Genomic DNA, 20,905 nt, shown 5'->3' with positions numbered 1-20,905 from the left:
GGTAGATTGTTTTGGGTACAACTAAAATTATAATAAGAAAATAGATAATAATAGGTCTAGAAAGGTGCTTTACAAATAACTGTTACTTACTTACTTACTTGCTTTATTTAAGAACAGATCTCTAGATAATTTCATTTTTTCTAGATGATAACGCTTCTTACATCCATATCTATCATTAATCACTAAACCGCTGAACGACAATAGACTAAGTGGGTTAAACGTGAGTGTAGATCAACATGAAACTGGTTTCTGTTATGCAGGGTGCGACGAATCTGACCTCTCGGTGTTATTATCAGTACAAACACACAAGGACAGTTTGCCATTTCTCTCTGTTTCTTATGCAATCTAGAAAACAGCGAGCGAATCAGATTCTTCATGCTGGTCGTATATTAATTTAGAATAACAACACACCGTATTAGAGTTTTCTCACACAGACAGTCGACCCGAGCATGGCAAAAATAGACTCTATAATTGGAAAGCTTCACCAGCACCAACCATTTATAGCAGAGCATTTGTTTATATAGATCAAAAACCCTGATTGGTTCTTAAATCTCACAACTCAATTTTAGAGAAAAAAAAGTAAATATTGTAAATCAGGGGTGTCAAACCCAATAGCACAAGAGCCCAGAGTCTTTTTGCAGACTTAATTGTAAACTCAAAAAAATGTATATATATTTACCAAAAGCGCTCTACAAATGTTACTTACTTACTTACTTACTTACAGTAGGAGTCAGATATTCATTCATGGAGGTCCAATCTATCCTAATTTTCTCTCTGTCCCTGTATAATTGTTGACATCCATAATCTCTGTTTCTTATCTTATCTTGAACAATTTCTTGATTTCTATTAATTTCTATTTTTTGGGATCGTGACCAGAGTTTGGAGATCACACGGAGCTAGATTTGCTTAATTCAAACTCATGACCATCTCTCTGCGAGGCTGCAGTACTCAACACAATGTTGAGAAGACGGACTATATTTTTCAAGAAAACGGGACGAAATTCTTGCAAAAAGACACTTTATTGCTGTTATTTTCACGTGTACTTTAGTTTTTAAGTAAGTAAATTTTTGGCTCAAAGCAAACACCCAAGAGAGACTAGACGGGCATATTTAAAATCTCATGTTCCAACGTTTTACTGCTTCTGATAGAGATATAGGGAGATCTTCTAAAAAAAAATGTTTATTTTCGCGCTTGGTTAAGTTCCATCCACCAATTAAAGAACCACTGTCAAGTGTTTGGTCCTGCAGGACCACAATTCAACCCAGCTTTAGACAACCCTGTGTTGGGGTCAAACCGGGGTCATCCCTTGGTTGACTTTGGACTTTCCCTTCGCACAAATGAACTCTCCTGTGGTACGCTACTTTCCTCCCAGTTATAGACACAAGTAGGCTAAGTGTGAATACATTACTACCAGAAAGGACCTGACAGCTTCTTCTTCTACTACTTTTTAACGCTCTTTGCAACCAGCTGTTGGAACCCTATCAGCGACACTTGACAGCACTTTTTTCAGCAAGTTATTACATTGTGTTTCATTTTGTTATTATTGTTGTTGTTGTGTTGTTTTGTGTTGAAATAAGTGTTTTCAAGAGACAATTACGCCGATATCCGCTTGAAGACGCGTCATCAGTGACGTGGTCATCTACGTCACTAAGATGGCGGCTATTAAGAGCGGAAAGTTTCCATCGATCAACTCTAATATCGGCCATTTGAGTGCTCATTGTGCACTACATATTCGCACACAGCTCATTGGGACGCACCTGTGACCTCAAAATAGTAAGAGTTATGGCAGAAGTGTGCGACAGTGTTTTAATATGTACTTAGAGACATTTTCAACTTACGAGGAAGATGAAAACAACTAAACCTCTACCTCTTTTTTTTGAGGTGTGGTGAATGAGATTTTGTGAGATTGTAATTACACTGTTTTGACACTGGGCGAGCCAGAAGGAACTTTTTCAAACTCACGTATTGCTGCTTTAAATATTTCAAACAAAGAGTCCAAGAAATGTCCAAACACCAGAGTGTACCATAAACAGGTAAAAATAACCCTGAAAGAATCAGGATATTCTAAAAACCCACTGCTAGTCAAACCACATGCACTGTATAGCGACAAAATACGGATGCAGGCACCAAAAAAACACCACACAAAATTCGGAATCCAGAAGGAAAGAGAGACGATCAAGCAATGGGATGGTTAGCAGAGTATGTTAGGAACATGTTGATTTCCTCCAGCTGTGGGTTACGTGAAACGAGATGGAATGGGAACAGGAAGTCTGAGAATAAAATAAAGCAAATTTAAAATTGGATCATTACAAAGTGTTTTGAATTTGTTTGCGCTGATACAAAGATGAATTTCAAGTGAAATTAGAAGAGCCTCCAGATGTCATGACGCTTGATCAGTCTTCACCACGTCATCAGATCCCGAGTTCTCTCCAGCACCTCCATGGACTCTCCTAAACTCTCCTCTTTTTTTTTCTCACTATAATTTCCCTTACTCCTCTCCTCATCCATCTGTCTACCCCCCCATCCTTCATCCCAGCCGGTCAAAGCAGAAGGCCGTCAACAATGAGTCTGGTTCTGCTCGAGGTTTCTGCCTTCTAAAAGGAAGTTTTTCCTCGCCATAGCTCACTGTACAGCTCACTGTACAGTGTTTCGCTTCTTGCTCTTTGTTGAATTGCTGGGATCTATTTTTCCTTAATCAACTATAGTCTTATTTCAACTGTATAGTGTCTTGAGAAAATTTTGTTATGATAAGACACTTTAAATAAAATTGAATTGAATTGAAATTGAATTGAATTCAGAACCTGACAAGAATCTCAATGTATCTGACTGAGAAGCATCAGTGGTCATTCTCGCTTTGGAATTTTCATTCATTTTATTTGTCATTTCTGGACTAAAAACCGTGCTGCATATCTGAGGGGGGGTGAGGGGAGACCCATGTGAGGCATCGTGAGTGGCAGCAGGATTTAAATCCACTCTGTCAGAGCTAAAAAAGCTGGAGTGCTGGAGGGTCTGCCTCTTCCCACCACGTCTCTCAGTCAAGTCTGTCACTTGTGGAACTCTCTGACGGGAGGGATCATCGTCAAAGTGCAGTTATGAAGACCTGGGACCGTGTTCGATACGCCGTGTTCGGAAACCCGCCAATTCTTCACGACAACGAAAGGAAACAATTGATTCTTTTTGCCAATGACTTTGAATGCAATGATATATGAACTCATTTTCGGTAAAAACAGTGGATTTTAAATTTTCAATCAAAACTATTTCATCAAATTCTATTGAATGTGAGTGTAATTCTAATTTAAAAAATGGATGATGAAATGAAATAAGGAATAACGAGCTAAGATTAAAAACAGATAGTAATTTTACATTCAAAAAGAATATTTAGGAAATAGTAGTTAAATAAAAATCAAGATGTTTAATTAGTATAACTTTTTATTAGAGAAAAACAAACAACTATTTATTAAATGTAGTGTACTATTGAGGGTTTTCTACAAGCACTCTGATTTCCTCTCACAGCCGCAGTAGCTGTTAAAAGATGCAACCATTTTCTGTTGAAGTAAATTCTGACATAGTTAAGCCATCAAATCAACTCAAATGACTAAATAAACTAATTGAACTAGCAGGTTTCTTGTTATGTTAGCTCTGCGTCCTCTCAGACGGCTAAAAACAAATGCTTGACTAATGCAGACTCACTCGTGTCATGTTTTTAGCCGGATTTTCCAGGGTTGTCTGCCATGCCGGCATTTAATTATGAAAAGAATAATTGGAATGATGGCTGCAATAAACCCACACCTGCGACCGAGATTAAGCGTGTCTGCCGGATGATAAGGCTGCAGAGCTGACAGCTCCTTGAATGCTCTCCACAGCCTCTGAAAGTGTAATGTCAGAACCGAAGACTGTGGAGGGGTGAGGCTGGTGTTTACTTACAGAAATACTTATGACAATATTAATATACAATATGTAATAATATAATATAATAACATGATAATAATACATAAATATTATATGTTATTAAATCACAAGTACTGATTTGATTAAATGTCCAACTCAAGACAATATTTATCTGATTGAATTAGATGCCGATTATATTACCTTGTTTCGTTCAGTTTCTTGTTGATTTAAATAAAAAGGTGAAGATACATTTGTACAAATATAATAATGAGAAAAGATATTGTTCATAAGAGTTTAATTTAAGAACTGATATCTAGACAATTTCCATGTTTTCTTGATAATAACACCTATGTTCATGAATCAATATTTATGACATTTTACTGACAAATACAGAGATTTTAGGCCTTTCATGTTTTCTTTTCTGTCTGTTAGTCACATGATACACACATCAACCTTGAAGCAAACAAAAAAAACGGTCATTAAACATGAGAAATACCACAACAATAAGGCTCCGTACTTTTATTTTCTATAGAATGAAAATAAAATAAACAAAACAAGGAAAAAGCAACAAAGAGCAGGAAATATCCTGTAGTCCTGCAAAGCATGCTGGGATGCTGTGACAAACATCCTGTTGTTTTCTGATTCACAAGATTATTTAAGCACATTTTTGTTTAATATAATGTGATTGTATGCTGACAATGGTGTTCTGTATGTGTGTGTGAGTGTGTGTTTAAGCATTATTTATATAAAAGTAGGACTCTGAGATTAGAAGTATTGTTTCAAGAGTTTGTGTTTGACTCATTTTCACTAGTAAAGATTCTTAAGTTATTTCAGAGAAAAACTGTTTCCTTTTCTACGTAAAACGCCTTTTAGGCAGTAATAATGCATATAATATACAGTATTTTGCAAAGGTTTTAGGCAGGTGTGAGAAAATGCTGTAAACTAAGAATGCTTTCAAAAATGGAAGTGTTAATAGTTTATTTTCTCTGCCTTCAAAACAGCATCAATTCTTCTAGGTTCACTTGCACACAGTTGTTGAAGGAACTCGGCTGGTCGTTTGTTCCAAACATCTTGGAGAACAAACCACAGATCTTCTGTATATTTTTCTCAAATCCTTCTGTCTCTTCATGTGATCCCAGACAGACTCCATGATGTTGAGATCAGGGCTTTATTGTGGCCATACCATCACTTCCAGGACTTCTTCTTCACGCTGAAGATGTTTTTTATTGACATTGGCTGTAGGCTTGGGGTCGTTGTCCTGCAGCAGAATACATTCTGGGCCAATCATACGCCTCCCTCATGGTATTGCATGATAGATAAGTATCTGTATTTCCCAGCATTGAGGAAACCATTAATCCTGAGCAAATCTCCAACTCCATTTGCAGAAACTTGCCAGACACTCTCCAGCCCTTTGGCGAACAAACTTCTGCTACAGCCAAATATTTAACATTTTGATTCATCAGTCCATTTTTCTGCACCCCAGTTCCTATGCTTTCGTGCATAGTTGAGTCACTTGGCCTTGTTTCCATATCGGAGGAATGGATTTTTCTCTTCAATGAAGGCACTTCTTGCCAGACTTTTCTGGACAGTAGATGGTTTACCTGGATCCCACTGGTTTCTGCCAGTTCTGAGGTGATGTCACGGCTGGACATCTTCCAATTACGAAGGGAAATAAGCTTGATGTGTCTTTCATCTGCTGCACTAAGTTTGGCCGAACACTGCGTCTATGATCCTCAACGTTGCCCGTTTCTTTGTGCTTCTTCAAAAGAGCTTGAACATCTTGAAACCTCAGTCTTGCCATGGTGTATGACCTTTGACATGAAACTGTCTTCCACAACCTCAGCTTGGTTGCAGAGTTTGTTCCTCACCCAGTTTTAAGCTTCTACACAACTATATCTTTTTCACTTCATGACTGTGTTTCAACCAACTTGTGAAACTGATGATCATTAGCACCTGTTTGGTATAATAGGTTGATCATACACCTCACTATAATCCTACAAAACCCCTGACTTTGTGCAAATGTACTGTACCTTTAAGAGTTGATGCTGGTTTGAAGGCAAAAGGGTAGTAACAACAAATATTGATTTGATTTAGAGTTCTCTTTTGTTCGCTTGGTATTTTGTAAATTGATAAAAATAAACAACTATTATTTATATTTTTAAAATAATTCCTCGTTTAAAGCTTTTTTCACACCTGCCTGAAACTTTTGCACAGTACTGTATATATTTATATTTCTTTCTGTGCGCCCCGTAAATAAATATTTCACAAACCGGCACAAGTCCCTGTATCCAGAGTTGGGGACCGCTGTTATAAACTACTCATTTTAAGATTATATTTGGATTCATGTAGTACTAAATAGTGATGGTCTGATGAAGCTTCATGAAGCAGTGTCATGTTGTTTAGAGGTCAGTAGGTGGCGCCAGTTAAAAAATGATGTGCTGTTTCGTTAGAACAGTTTAAAACAAAGTAAAATATTGCAGAGACCGCCATCTAGTGGACTCTGAGAATAATGACACTGCTTCATGAAGCTTCATCAGACCTTCACTAGTACTAAATAGCATGAAGTCTAGGAGTGAATGCAGAGGAATGACCTATTGATTGCAGGTGATTTACCAAGAATGTGTGTTTTCATTTGTTTATTATAGCAAGTTTGAATACACACATAGTAGCCAATTTATTATGCCTTTCCCGATAACATTTCCAGGACTGGGCTTCTAATGTCCATTCATGTATTATTTATTAGGCTTATTTAGTCTGAAATATAACATATAAACAACGTCATAAGATCAGCCTGCAACAAATATTTGATTAAAATTATAAATTGCCTTAAAAATGATCTCAACTATGGCTGCACCAGGCTCAATACATACAGATTTTATTTTACACTTGTAATTATTTATCAGCACTTTGGAATTATGATGGATTTATATACATTATTATATATGTCAAAAATAAACATTTTGTTTTGATAAATTTGGTTTTAATATATGCCTACATGAGGCTTGTAATCGACATTTACAGCTTTTTAAAAATATATTTTTCCACTTATTTCTTGTACAAAGACATGATTTTGTTCTGCTAGAAGGATGAAGCAACATCGCAGTTAAAGCTGCGCGATGACTTGAGTCCATGGAGTGGAAATTTAATGAGTCTGTTCACCTTTTCGCCCCATCGTGACACTTCTACATCGTCCCGCATTTGCCTGTGTGTAGAAATAACACTGACACTGTCCACCCACACACAAACAAGCGCACACACAGACCCCACCCTCACAGTGGCACCCCCCCCCCCCACACCACACACACACACACACACTCACGTGCCGCAGCACACTCCAGTGAGTCCCACGCTTCAGAGGAAACATCCGCCACAGTCCAGAGGGGCAGCGGCGTGTGGGGGCGTCATCTGGCTTCAAGGGGGACCAGCCATGTTGCTCCCGATTAAGCTGACGGAGCAGAATCAACCGGCACACTGTGACCAAAAGACAGATTCAGACACATGTTGAGATGATATCTGTGATGGCAACACAAACCAAACACAAACACACCAAAACTAAATGGAGCCAATTAAACGAAGACACCAGAAGGGAAATGGAGAATAATGAGATAGTGTGAATGGGAATGTAAGAATGCATGAAGAAGAATAGTTTCATTTTACTAATGACTATGTTTACTAGTGGTAAAAATGCTTCATCGGCTTCTACTCTGATGGAAATATCTACTTTAAAAGTGTAAAATATTTGAAACCAAATATTCTGTGAAATATTTCCATCCATTTAATTGCGATCATCCTCAATGTTCAGTAATCATTCTTGAAACGCTGATTTTCATTTCTACGCACCGCCTCTCGTTCTTTAGCTCCATTGTAACGGCCAGCAAAAGTTACACAAACACATGAAGATGCTTTCAAGCACAGATGTTCATTTTGCACTCATTTCCAGATTTCAAACTGCCATAAAACATCAACTTCAACAAAATGCCAGGTTGGTGTGTGGCCATGTAAGAGATTTATGACACAATAAAGATCTTAGCAGTCGAGTAGGTTCAACATATACTGTAATTCTATATTATATGTTAATAGCTCATCAGCTGTTTCATGTTCATTTTGAACTTTGCTTTAATATCATCCTAAAGTTCATTAAGTCCTTCCCTGTTCACTACACTAAGTGTTGGTTAAGCTTTTAAAAATATCTAGACATGTTTGTTGGTTTTATTGGAAAAGAGGTTTAATTTGCCTGTTTATTTTTGGTATCTGCCAATAACTTTTACGAGACAAATATCTAATTTTGAGTTATTTTAATTTAATTTTTATCTGTTATCAATTTATATTTATATAAAAGTCAACTTTATCAGCATGTCAATCATATCAATGGGGTATAAAAATAGTGAGTCGGAGCAACAACAAAAAAAAATTGTACAGCACTTTAAAAAACACTAAACTTCACTCACTGTTGTATGAGAACAGATCTAAATGTGTCATCACCTCCTGAGTGTGTCTTAAGTATTCCATAACTATCATTTATGACGATAATAAAACTAGGAACTAAATTGGAAGATGAAGTCATAGCTTCATTTCTGCTTGAGAGTCCATCTGATTCTCATCTCTATAGGGTTAATTTTATTTGAGCTGCAAATCCCTCAGATTATCATCATGATTTGTTTCATGATCCTGAACTCATACAGAGCAAAAAATCTCTCAAATTCGAGGATATTTTACTGAATTTTCACTTATTTTTGCAATGCAAGTCAATGAGATGGAGCTGGCATCTTCACCATAGCCACGCCCCTTTTTCTGTCTGACCAGAGGGGGGCCACTGAAAAATACATCAACTTAATCCATATATTAAATATATTTAAATGAAATATATTGACCTTTTAGAGTTTCTCTATGTAGTATGTGTTATGGAATGTGAGGTCCAGGTTAAGAGTCAATAGCTAAGTAACAAAAAGAGGGAATAGTTCATATCAAAATGTGCCTTCTTGAAAATATTGGCGATAAAGAAACAATGTCTTTGTAATAGCAAGAACTTATTAGCGTTGTATGTAAACACGCATAACTTACGAGATATTAGACTTATATTTAAAAAGAAATATATAACATAGTAGCATTGTTTTAATAAATATATCAATAGAAAAGTAGTAAAATAAAAAAATGTACTATGTTGCCATACATGAAATTAAGCAACAAATAAAAAAGTATTAAATCAGATAAATTGCGAATGTTTGTAACGTGAACAAAGTGTCGCTCATAACAAAGAGTGTCAGCTTTCATGTGTTTTTCCTAATTGAAGAGATGTGGGACACAGGGGTGTTTTTAGGGGTGAACGTCGTGCACGTCTTTCTCCCAGTGTCTCAGAAGGACACGCAGAAGTTGCCCACACACTGAGCAGCGAGTGGAGCCTGAACGCACCACGCGGCGACAGAGCTGCTCTGCAACAAACACGGCAGCTGGAGCTGAGGAGCAAACGCGCGCTGGAGACCGAGTGAGGTGGTTCTGGACCAGCCTGGAGTGGACATGCACGGATATGGATGAGAGATGCTGACAAACATGCGCACCAAAAGTGTGGAGCTGTGAGTTCCCCCCCCCCACAGGATGGACACTGCGGAGGTCCTCATCTTCCTGCTGGTGGCGGTCATCATTGTCGTCTCGTTGCTTTCCAACGTCCTGGTGCTGATCTGCTTCCTCTACAACCCGGAGATCCGCAAGCAGGTCCCGGGTCTCTTCAACCTCAACCTCACCTTCTGCAACCTGTTGCTGACGGTGTCCAACATGCCGCTGACTCTGGTGGGACTGGTGAGTAAGAGCCAGCCGGGGGGTCCCGGCTTCTGCCAGACCGTGGGCTTCCTGGAGACCTTCCTGTCCACCAACTCCATGCTGAGCATGGCGGCTCTGAGCATCGACCGCTGGGTGGCCGTGGTGTTCCCGCTCAGGTACCACTCCAAGATGCGCCACCGGGACGCGGCGCTGGTGCTCGGGTACACGTGGGCGCACGCCGTCTCCTTCTCCACGGTGGCCACCAGCCTCTCGTGGGTGGGCTACCACCGGCTTTACGCGTCGTGTACCCTCTCCAGCCCCAAGGGGGCCAGCCGGACTCAGTTCGTGGTCTTTACGGTGTTTTTCCACTCCTTCACGTTCCTGCTGTCGCTCATAGTTTTGTGCGTCACTTACCTCAAAGTGCTGAAAGTGGCCAGATTCCACTGCAAGAGAATCGACGTGATAACGATGCAGACTCTGGTCCTGCTGGTGGACATACACCCCAGGTGAGCCCCCTTCAGTGTGCATGAGATCTGGTCTGGACAGCTGCGTCCAGGAAGTTGATTTGGGAGAAGAAATGTCAGAAAACCTTGAATGACAGATCAATGATCATTTATCTGATCATATCTTTTTGTCCATACATCCATCTTTATATGTGCTCGTCTGTCTGTCCGTCTGTCTGTCTGTCTGTCTGTCTGTCTGTCTGTCTGTCTGTCTGTCTGTCTGTCTGTCTGTCTGTCTGTCTGTCTGTCTGTCTGTCTGTCTGTCTGTCTGTCTGTCTGTCTGTCTGTCTGTCTGTCTGTCTGTCTATCTGTCTGTCTGTCTGTCTGTCATAAATCCATCCATCCATCCACACATCCATCCATCTATCTACTTATCTTCTGGTTTGTCCGTTCATCCATCCATCCATCCATCCATCCATCCATCCATCCATCCATCCATCCATCCATCCATCCATCCATCCATCCATCCATCCATCCATCCATCCATCCATCCATCCATCCATCCATCCATCCATCCATCCATCCATCCATCCATCCATCCATCCATCCATCCATCCATCCATCCATCCATCCATCCAATCGTTATCTAGCTGCCCATCCATCCATCCATATATTTATCTGCTCCCTGTTAATCCATGTATCAGTTCTTCCCTCCAGTCATTCATCCATTCAGATATGCCCTTGAATATAATATGATTCTTAATATTATTATTATTTTTACTTTTGTTAGATCATCAATGATTATTGAATCACAGGTGTTGACAAATGTATGTATTTGTTTACTTTTGGAACATTGTTAATATTACTTTGAAAAGTAAAACATATTTTTTTTGTATCTTTCAATTATTAATTAATAACGAATACAATTACATGTACAATACGTTTTTATATTATCAATTGTTCTTCTGTTCTATTCTTCAAGCGTCTGAGACCCCCATATCCTTCTACATCTGTCCAACATCTGTCCAGTGCTGCTTCTTCTACACTTGATTCAAAATGTGAACACTATTGCTGCTGTGTTTACAACCCTCTCTAACACTGCTCCATGGCATGAGGGCTATTAATGCTAGGACTGTTGGAACCATGCTAAAGTACTAAGAATGCCTCCAGTACTTTAGACGACTGCTGTCTTCCCTAGAACTGTCAAGTGTACTTAACAGTTTCCTCTCTCTCTGCGCTTGATGGATCTACTGACTCCTTCAAGAAACATCTGAAGACTTTCTTATTCGTTCAGGCTTTCCCTGATTTTCTGCAACACTTGTGTTTGTCTCGGTGTTAATCTTGATCTTTTTAGTATATCTTTTAGGAGTATTTTTTTATTTATTGTTTAAGCGCTTTGTGACCCTGGTCTAGAAAAGCGCTCTATAAATATAAATTGTTTACTTACTTACTTACACTCTTTGTTGGCAGCGTTCGCCAGCGTTGCCTGGAAGAGCAAAGGAGGCGGCGACAGAGAGCCACCAGGAAGATCAGCACCTTCATCGGCACCTTCATGATTTGTTTTGCGCCATATGTGATCACAAGGTGAGTCAGGTGGTGAGGAAAACCTCAAACTGTTTTGCTATCCCCACAACCCTGGGACCCCTCTCCCCACCCCCTCCACACACAGTAAGGCTACAGTTGGAAGATGAGATTGGCTGACCTTGTGATAAGTAATATGCCTGTGTTCTGTGGTTACTGCTGCCTTGGCGGTTTTTCCACAGTTCACTGAGTGCATCTCACTTATGTCAAACACTCGCTCGTTATATTCAGACAAACAGGCGTTCATAAATAAGGTTTGGCTGATCGATGCTCACATTTATGTCAAACATGAGGAACGTAATGACCCAATTCAAACACTTCCATTCATACTGTCATTAAACTATATTAACCACATTAACATTTGCCTCTAAATCAATGACGACTTTTGCTGGACGTTGTGCAAACAGAGTTACAATGTAAATGTTTAAATCCACGCTACGTTACATTCGACTTTTTCAAAGTCATGTGACCACTAAACTGCTTTAGAACAGCGGATCAGAGACAGTCTTTATATGAAGTACTGAGAGACTTTTGATGTACCAGGAAGAAAAAATACAAAACTGAGACAAGTAGAGCCGCTATCTTGTTTTGTAAATAAATATGCGTGCGGAATCAAAGTTCATTTTGTTGTAATCCTTGTCCTTTGTTCGTATAAAAACCTGACTAGGTTTTGTGCCAAAGCGAATCCGAGATACATAATGTACAAAAGGGGAAGCGTATAGATTTGCTTTCACTTTCTTTCCTCTTTTCTTTTTTATTTATCTTATTGTCTGTCATCATTATTCTGTTGAAAATCATAGACCAAACGAAAAATCCCCCACGATCAAATTTCTAATGTTCGTTTCTATCTGAATTCCAAAATAATTGTTGTAATTCATTTATTCTGGGCAACAAAATCAGAGTTTAGAGATAACATGAGGAGAAAATGTAGAAATAATGAGTCAACTCATTCATCACATTATTCTAGAACAATGTATAAAGTAATCCACAGATGGAAAGAGCTTCCTGTCAAATTATGGGATGGTATCACCCAAACTAGAGGAACCAGGTTGAGTCACAAAGAAGCTCAATAAGTTCCATATGTCGGTCTATTGGCCTGATAGCTTGATTAAAATACACCTGTTGCTGAGCAGAAGCAGAGTCGTACCGCTTTTACTTTAACGCTCTGAGTGAGATGACAGTGCAAACATTGACATTTCAGAGCAGGTATTGACAACAAACATCTATTATGTCATTAAACCCTCGATTGATCGTGGCTCGTAACAAGCAGCAGTGATCATCGTAAATTACCCATTAAAGTTGTTCTCTTAAAGCCACACGGCGTCGATAGTTACTTCTTTGTGGTCAAGAAAACATGGAAAATCTTCTTAAATGAAACTATTGTGATCTGTTTTTTCTTCTAATTATTATATCCGTACAAAGGAATGTACCTTTACTTTTACCACACATTGAAATCTACCATACATTGAAGAAAACAAGGCTGCTGTTATCGTTTTTGAAAACATTTCCAGGGACCTGTAAACACTCTCTAACTCTTGCTCACGCCTGCAGGATTGTGGAGTTGTTTCCAGCGGTGCCAATCAGTCCTCACTGGGGAATCGTCTCCAAGTGTTTGGCGTACAGCAAGGCGGCCTGCGACCCCTTCGTGTACTCTCTGCTGCGACACCAGTACAAGAAGACGTGCACCGACATCCTCAACAGGCTGCTGAAGCGCAGCTCCTTGAACACGTCGGGCCGTCAGCCCCAGAATCAAGGCAACAACCTGCCGGCGGCAGAGTGACACGGAGGTGATGGAGCGGACGCTCGGCCTTATTGAGTTTACTGTCAGCCGTGGCGGCGGAAGAAGGACAAACCAAGGTTTCCGTCTTTTCCAAGTCTTCTCTGATTGGGTTTGGAGACGATAACGGGAGTCAAGGGCAGGGCCTGGGACGTGGTGTCGCCCTCGCAGATCAGGTGAAGTCTCAAGAAATTCAGCGATGTGTTTGTTATTCAGGATAGTTTCGTCCTGGTTCAGTTTGTGTTTCAGAATCAGGTTATGTTGGGGTGTAACTGCACATGTTTCAGAGGTTTCCGTTGGCATCCATTGTGACAAAAAAAACTGCTGCCACATCAAATCAATGTTTTTTCATTACAGGATTTGATTAACATTATTATCCAAAAGTCTTGAATTTCATTATCTTATTTTTGGGGAATATTTCTAAAGCAACGATACGTACCAGAATTAAATGAATGGCCAACAATGGAACGAAGAAAATCTTCAAAATAATTTGTATTAGAAGTCCTTTTAAAGGCATTGACAAATCAATTAATTATAATTATAATGATTATTATTTTTATGAATTAATATTGTATATACTGTACTAATAAAACATATTTAATGCTAGTAAATTGCTACCATAAATATGTATTTTTAATAATTTGCGACCTGATAACCTAAAATAATAATAATTAAAATGACATTAATGGATGATAAAGAATAGTTTAATTGTTATTGATCTGATATTTTCTTAAAGGCTACATTCTATTGATGCAAGCATGTGAAATTACACAGAAAATTCATGTTATTAACTTTCCATTTTTCTCTCAACCCAAATCGAGTTTACAAACGTAGAACTTCACCCATCAACACTTCAGAAACATGTCTGGTGTACTGAGAGGATGTTTCTGGTCCACACACATGTGTCTTTACACCATGTTTACTCTCATGAGTCTCAAAAGAATGTTGTGTTCATCTGTGCAGTTCATATGTAGCCACTCTCTTGACCAAACCTTCTAAATTCTAAACACAGAATTCCTCATTCAGGTTCACTCTCAGCGAACATGACAGATGTCAAAGATGACGGAGGGAGGAAAGCTCCCACTCAAACATTATATAACAACCCTATCATTATTTTCCTCATGTGTTTACCAGTGAGCAGCTTTAGAACCAGTGAAAATGGCCCTTCAGCCACAATGCCTCGGTCACGGTGATTGACGTGTGGCCCTCGGGCAGTGTAGCCGAGCGGAATGTGATCGACTGTGAAGGGGAGCAAGACACCACAACAGACACCAGATACGATGAGGGGTAACTTATTCAAACCAACAATCTATACAACATATATTGTTGAAAGATGAGAGAAAAGAACGGATTTTCTCTGACATAACATTTGCCTCTTGTTGCGTCAAGATGAGTGAAGGTCTGATGAAGCGTCACGAAGCAGTGTCATTATTTTCAAAGTCCACTAGATAGCGGTCCCTGCACCATTTCTTTCTTTGTTTTGAACGACTGTTCTGATGAAACATAATTTTTATAACTGATGGCGCCACCTACTGACCTCTGAACAACATGACACTGCTTCATGAAGCTTCATCAGACCACTAGTCAAGATGCTTGACTGAGTCACGTCATATGATACACAAAAACAAGTCTATAAACTAGCTAAAATGACAAGAACAAAGTACATACTGTTGCAGAAAAACAAGAAAATAGTTATAGTGAGTTTATTTTATGCACTAAACGTTCATTTTTGTGCCAATTGTTTAGTTTTTTTTGCTGTAATTGTCTGTTTTACCATGAGAGACAGTACATTCAACTATTGAATACAACGAGTGGAGAAGAAGGAAATGTTGATGAGGGACACGACCAATGAAAAGGTTGCTTGGATACGAGTCAAATATATTTGTTTCCCTCTTTAAAACTGTTTAGGTCATTATTAGTTAACTCTAATCCTGGATCACTTTAAAACATTTTTAAAAAGGTGTCATAGTAGACAAAAAAACATTTAATTGGTCACTTTTTTCAGCTTTTCGATCAACTACAAACCATTCCCTACACTTGACCGAATTCATTTTCTTCTTCTTCTTCTTCATTTTTTTTGTTATCCGTGTCCTTCCATAACATTTTAAGAACATGCAGTGTGACATACAATCTTCCAGAAACACAAATAATTCCTTATAACGTTACTCGATAATGAGCGAGACGCCAGCAATGACCTCTCTTACCTCTTTTTTTGGGCCAAACGTCGGCCTTCCAAAGGGTCACTCCTCTGGGCCGGCCCGGTCCGACTGAAGGGCGGCTCACAGAGACACAAATACCCTTCCTTTGACATAACCTCTTTTCTCTCGTTACGCTCGCCTGCAGTTCCGACAAGTTATTTTCAGTGATGCCCATCAACCCTCTCTGGGGTTTTGTTTGGAGGAGCCGACTCTGCTGCAGGAACCTCACTGCGCTTTTTTTTCAATGTGTTCATATTGAGCATAAGTCGTCAAACCACGAGCGTGACCATCTTTAAACATTAGTATATGAATACAGGGTTTTGTTTTGGATTTATTCAGATCATGATTACACCAATAAAAAACTGTACCAGCAGACATGCTTGTAGGGCGACCAGCAAATGTAGGTTTATTCAATAAAAACGCAAAATCGAATGTCATCATTGTATCACATTGAAATAAATTTGACACAAAATGTACATTATTAACTACAATTACATCAGAAAGCATCTATATATTTAAAATTAGTGCATATAATAAGATAATAATGTGACGTGAAACACTGATATCATTTAAGCTAAAACTAATATATTCATGAATCGAAAAAGAAAATTGCATAGTGGAAAGTAATAGTAAGTAAGTAAGTAAGTAAAGGTTATTTGTAAAGTAATATGTACTATTCCTAAAACCCTGAATAGCAGTTTTGCTTTTTCATAATTTGTTACAAAATTACAAATATATTTGTTTGAATGATTAAATTTCTCTTCTTTAAAGAGGTTCACTTTAAACTCACCACCATTTCTTTCACCGGTATGTGTCGTACAACTTGAAAACAATGTATAAATGCTTTGATTTAGGCTTTTGAAATGTTGCTTTAAAAGTAGCTGCTGACATACTTGTACACCAGTGATAAGCTTAATGACCTTTTACTTATTCAACAGCACCAGTTCTATATAAATATAATATAATAAAATATAATATAATATAACTTAACCGAAAAAAAACTAATTGATTCATATGATTTAAAAGAAATACAAATTCATCTAATCCAAAATATATTTCCGTGCAAACATAAATGACTTCCCACAGCGCTGCCATTTGATTTGGTTCACGACCTACTGCCTTTGTATTTGTGTTAGCTTCTGAGTAGACGAGGCAAATGTTGTGGTGGACAATAAGCTACTGTAACAGAGTAACTTTAGAGGAAGTATTTTGTTGTATTTAAAATGTGTACATGTTATTTATGATGTCGATTGTTACAGATTGTGCTGCATAAAAAAAAATGTGTCATTGAGTGTAAAATACCTCATTTTTATTTTGGTGACCGACGATTTGACCTCTTAAGTTATCGATGCTGGATGCTGCTGAATAACAAGAAGACGACTGTTAGTAGTTTCTGGTGGAGACGAGGTTGACTTTGGTGGTGATTAAACAATTAAAAATGTTTGCTCAAAAATCAGATTCATTCATTTATTTTGAAAATTGACTTCCGGCTATGTGTACGATATGTAAACTGTTCATCAGCGCATTCATTGTTTTCCTTTTGGCTCAGCTCACTTCCTGTAAGTATGGATGAACAAGTCTTTTTTATGTGGACCGCTGAGGGGGTCGTCCCAAAACTAAAGTAACATTAAAATACATATTTTCTAATTACAATTTTCTTTTTTCAAGTGTGCTGTCTCTTAAATAATGCACTTCTCTAAGTGAACTGCTTTACACTACACTGTAAGACAGTTAAAATTTCGATAGGGTAGTTCTGTCTCAAATCAAACGCTGCTTCTACACACTTACTGGAAATGTTTCGACAACTTCGATAGCAAAGTGCCATTCGATCCACATTCAGGGTGCTTCCCAAATCGCGCACTTCTGCACTTACACTTAATATTTTGAGTGCACAAGAGTGTCCTGATGAGCAGTGTGTAAAAATGTAGTGCACAATGAGCACTCAATAGGCACACTCAAACGACCAGAGAATTGAGTTTGGATCGATGAACACTTTCCACCCTTGACGGCGCCATCTTAGTGACGTAGCTGATGCTAAACTGAAGCTACGTCACTGACGAATTGTGTCCTCAGAGCAAAAACTGACGTAACTGTTTTGAGGAAACACTCATTTCAAGATTCAAGAGTAGCTTTATTTGTGGACATTCCGGAATTGGTTTTAACAAAATTAGAAGAGGAAAATAAAAATAGAAACATATATGCAATATATACAAATAAAATACGAAGGCTAACAAAACAACAGTAATAACCAAATAAAGTGTCGTGAAAGGGTTCCAACAGATGGTTGCAATCAGGGTTAAAAAGTAGTAGAAGAGAGATTCCGTCTGTAAAGACGACACGCAAGTGGCTGCTGCTGTTTCCGAGGAGCTTGGTGGACACGACGAGGACCGAGATGTCAAGACTTCAAAACATCATCTGGGAAATGAAGACTATAAAGACGTACATAAAAGAAGTTTTTCGAAAGCTTGGAGAACTGTAAAGGAAAGACATGAGGGAAGAACTGGACACTTTCAAAAAGGAGATTCATCGACGGTTAGCCATGCTAGAAACAGAAGGAGAGAGCCACTGAAATGGAATCGCAGGAAAAACCGGAGAATCGGGCTCAAGTAGCGAATGATGCTCTCGTATTATCACTGACAGAACAAAAGAGACTACAAGACAAAACTACGGACGTGGAATCCAGGTCGCGAAAGTCTGTGCCAAAGTTGTTTTTTTTTCTAGATTTTCCTATTAAAGAGAGGATTCTGAGAGAGGCGTGGAAGAAGCTTTGGAAATTATTCAGAAGAGGAAGGGATATAACACTGAATTTTGAAGGAGAAAGGTATATGTTTCCAGACCCCGTTTACCAAGATGCGGATTCACTGGGAGAGTGGAACTGGCACTTATGATTCTGCAGAAGATGTGAAGGGAGAAACTGGAGAAACGAGGATTTATGGTGCGGAAGATGACAACTGAGGGACCGGCGAGCCTGGCGATGGAGCCACAGCGACCGAGAGAAAGCCAGCGTGTTCGCGGAGACGCCACAAGAAAGAGTTGTTAAAACACTTTCAAAGAGACACGGAGTGGAAAAGAGTTAACGACACTTTCAACCGTTTATGTTATTAAAATTAACAGTGAAGTTCTCTGTTGTATTAAGGTGAATTAACTCGGGAATTTTCTGAAGATCGGGGACTTTCTTATTTTTTCTATGTTGGTCTCAATTAGATTGACGACTGCACTAACCCGTATGGTTGTCATCTGTATGATAGGACCCTCCTTTTTAAGGAGGTATTTCCCATGACCCCCCAACAAGGTCAGAGGTATGAGTGAGACTGAAGAATCCTCCTTGGAACTGACTTGTTCTTTTGGTCTTTTTTCCTGTTCCATATGTTCGTATGTCAAAGTTCAGGCAATATTCTGGGGCCATTATTGTTTAAAATTACAGGTCCACACAAATAAACCACTGTAAATGGCCTACTTAATCCTATTAAAAGAAGATGAGTCGTGTCAAAAGTGAAGAAAGATCTGGTGGAAATCATATTATTATAAGAAACACACTTGCCCAAGCAAGAGCATGAAAAACTAAAACAATTTGTATACTGAAAGTGATGGAGTTCTTGTATGCGCATGGGATTTTAACATAACTTTGAATATCAACTTGGACACGACAAATAATAGGAGGAATATATCTCCAATAACAAATCTGCTGAAAATATCACTAGAAGAACTGGGAATGATTGATGTTTGGAGAGTAATACACCCTTCGATGAGAGATTACACGCATTACTCCGCCTCCCACTTGGATTATTGAAAGATAATTTCTTCATGAATAAAATTAGCAGAAATTTAATTAAGGATTGCAACATAGGGGTTACTAGATATGTCAGATCACAATGCTTGGATTTATGCCGAGTAAAGACTCTCTTGGAAAATGAAACATTGGGATGTTAAATAATAAAGACACAATGAAAGAAATAAAAGAAGAAATACAAAACTATATTGAGGATGATGAAAACAGTCAGGTAGACTCAACTATAATGTGGGATAAAGCGGTTTTGAGAGGGTCTTAATATCAAAAGCCTCATACCAAGCAAAGGAAAAAAGATAAAAAATATGAACGTCTGACTGAAGAACCAAAGCAACTGGAAAAACAACATAAACAAAAAGCAGACGACTCAACATTAATGAAAATTCACAATATAATAAAGATAGAGCAAAAAAAAGGAATATTTACAAAATAAACATTTTATGAAGCAGGCTCTAAAGCGATAACAAATATTGCAAGACGTCTAAAAAAACAACAAACATTTAACATGATATACATAATTTGAGACTTGGATAACAACAGACTATTATAAGAGCATGAAGACATAGAGAATGTATTAAAAAAATATTATGAGAAGTTATACTCTCAACCAAATGCAAAAGGGCCAAATGAGATGAAGGAATTCTTGGAGTCACTTGATGTACCATCTATTGGCACAAAACACAAAATGGAAAAGTGATGTGTGACATAACCACAAGAGATTTATATGACGCGATCAGTAGACTTAAAACTAGTACTACTTAAAATTCAGAGAGTAAATTACACCGCTGCTTTTAAAATAATTGAATTTAACACTTTAAAAACGCTCCGCTCTTCGTCGAGGGAAGCTGTGATCTCAGTGATCCCAAAGGAAGGGAAAAATATGGAAAAATGTGAATCCTATAGACCTATTTCACTATTAAATGTTGATTATAAGATATCTTCCTCAATAATTTAAAAAATAAAATTGAACTCATAGAGGAAGACAAGTGTGGATTTAAAAGGTCGGCAATGTCAGGATAACATAAGACATTCATTACATATAATAGACTGGATACAGAGAAAGAAAATGAGTGCATTATTGGTCTCGATGCGGAAAAAGCTTTTGATTGTGTTAATTGGAACTTTCTTTTCCAAATACTACATAGAATGGGTTTTGGGGAGACCATTTATACAATGTATAGAAACTTTATATCAGTCACCAATGGCAAGAATAAAAATAAATGGTCATCTATCACAGATTTACTCTCCAAAGAGGCACACGGCAAGGATGGTGCCTGAGTCCTTCTTTATTGAACCCCTGGCCCAAATGATTTGACAAAGTGAAGATATAAATGGAATCGAAATTGGAAAACAAGAACTCATTGTAGGACTCTTTGCAGATGACATCATGGTATATTTAAACGACCCCGGTACAGCGTTTTCCCGCCTAATGAAAACGATTATGGAACATACTCAGGCTATAAATTGAACGTGAATA

The 20,905-nt window shown here is 38.3% G+C and overlaps 1 protein-coding gene across 1 annotated transcript; it reads left to right on the top strand.

Moving 5' to 3' along the window:
- The first annotated feature begins 9,282 nt into the window (after positions 1–9,282).
- On the top strand, positions 9,283–13,906 carry LOC148086092 (G protein-coupled receptor 26-like). Its single transcript, XM_087784255.1, has 3 exons — positions 9,283–10,148; positions 11,556–11,669; positions 13,218–13,906. The coding sequence occupies exons 1-3, from the start codon at positions 9,481–9,483 to the stop codon at positions 13,444–13,446; spliced, it is 1,011 nt and encodes a 336-aa protein (XP_087640381.1). The 5' UTR covers positions 9,283–9,480; the 3' UTR covers positions 13,447–13,906.
- The last annotated feature ends 6,999 nt before the right edge of the window (positions 13,907–20,905 follow it).

The sequence above is a fragment of the Callionymus lyra genome, chromosome 2 (genome assembly GCF_982586985.1).
Source record: "Callionymus lyra chromosome 2, fCalLyr1.hap1.1, whole genome shotgun sequence".
Classification (NCBI taxonomy): domain Eukaryota; kingdom Metazoa; phylum Chordata; class Actinopteri; order Syngnathiformes; family Callionymidae; genus Callionymus; species Callionymus lyra.
Note: the sequence above shows the minus strand (reverse complement) of the source record. Positions and strands in the feature narration are given on the sequence as shown.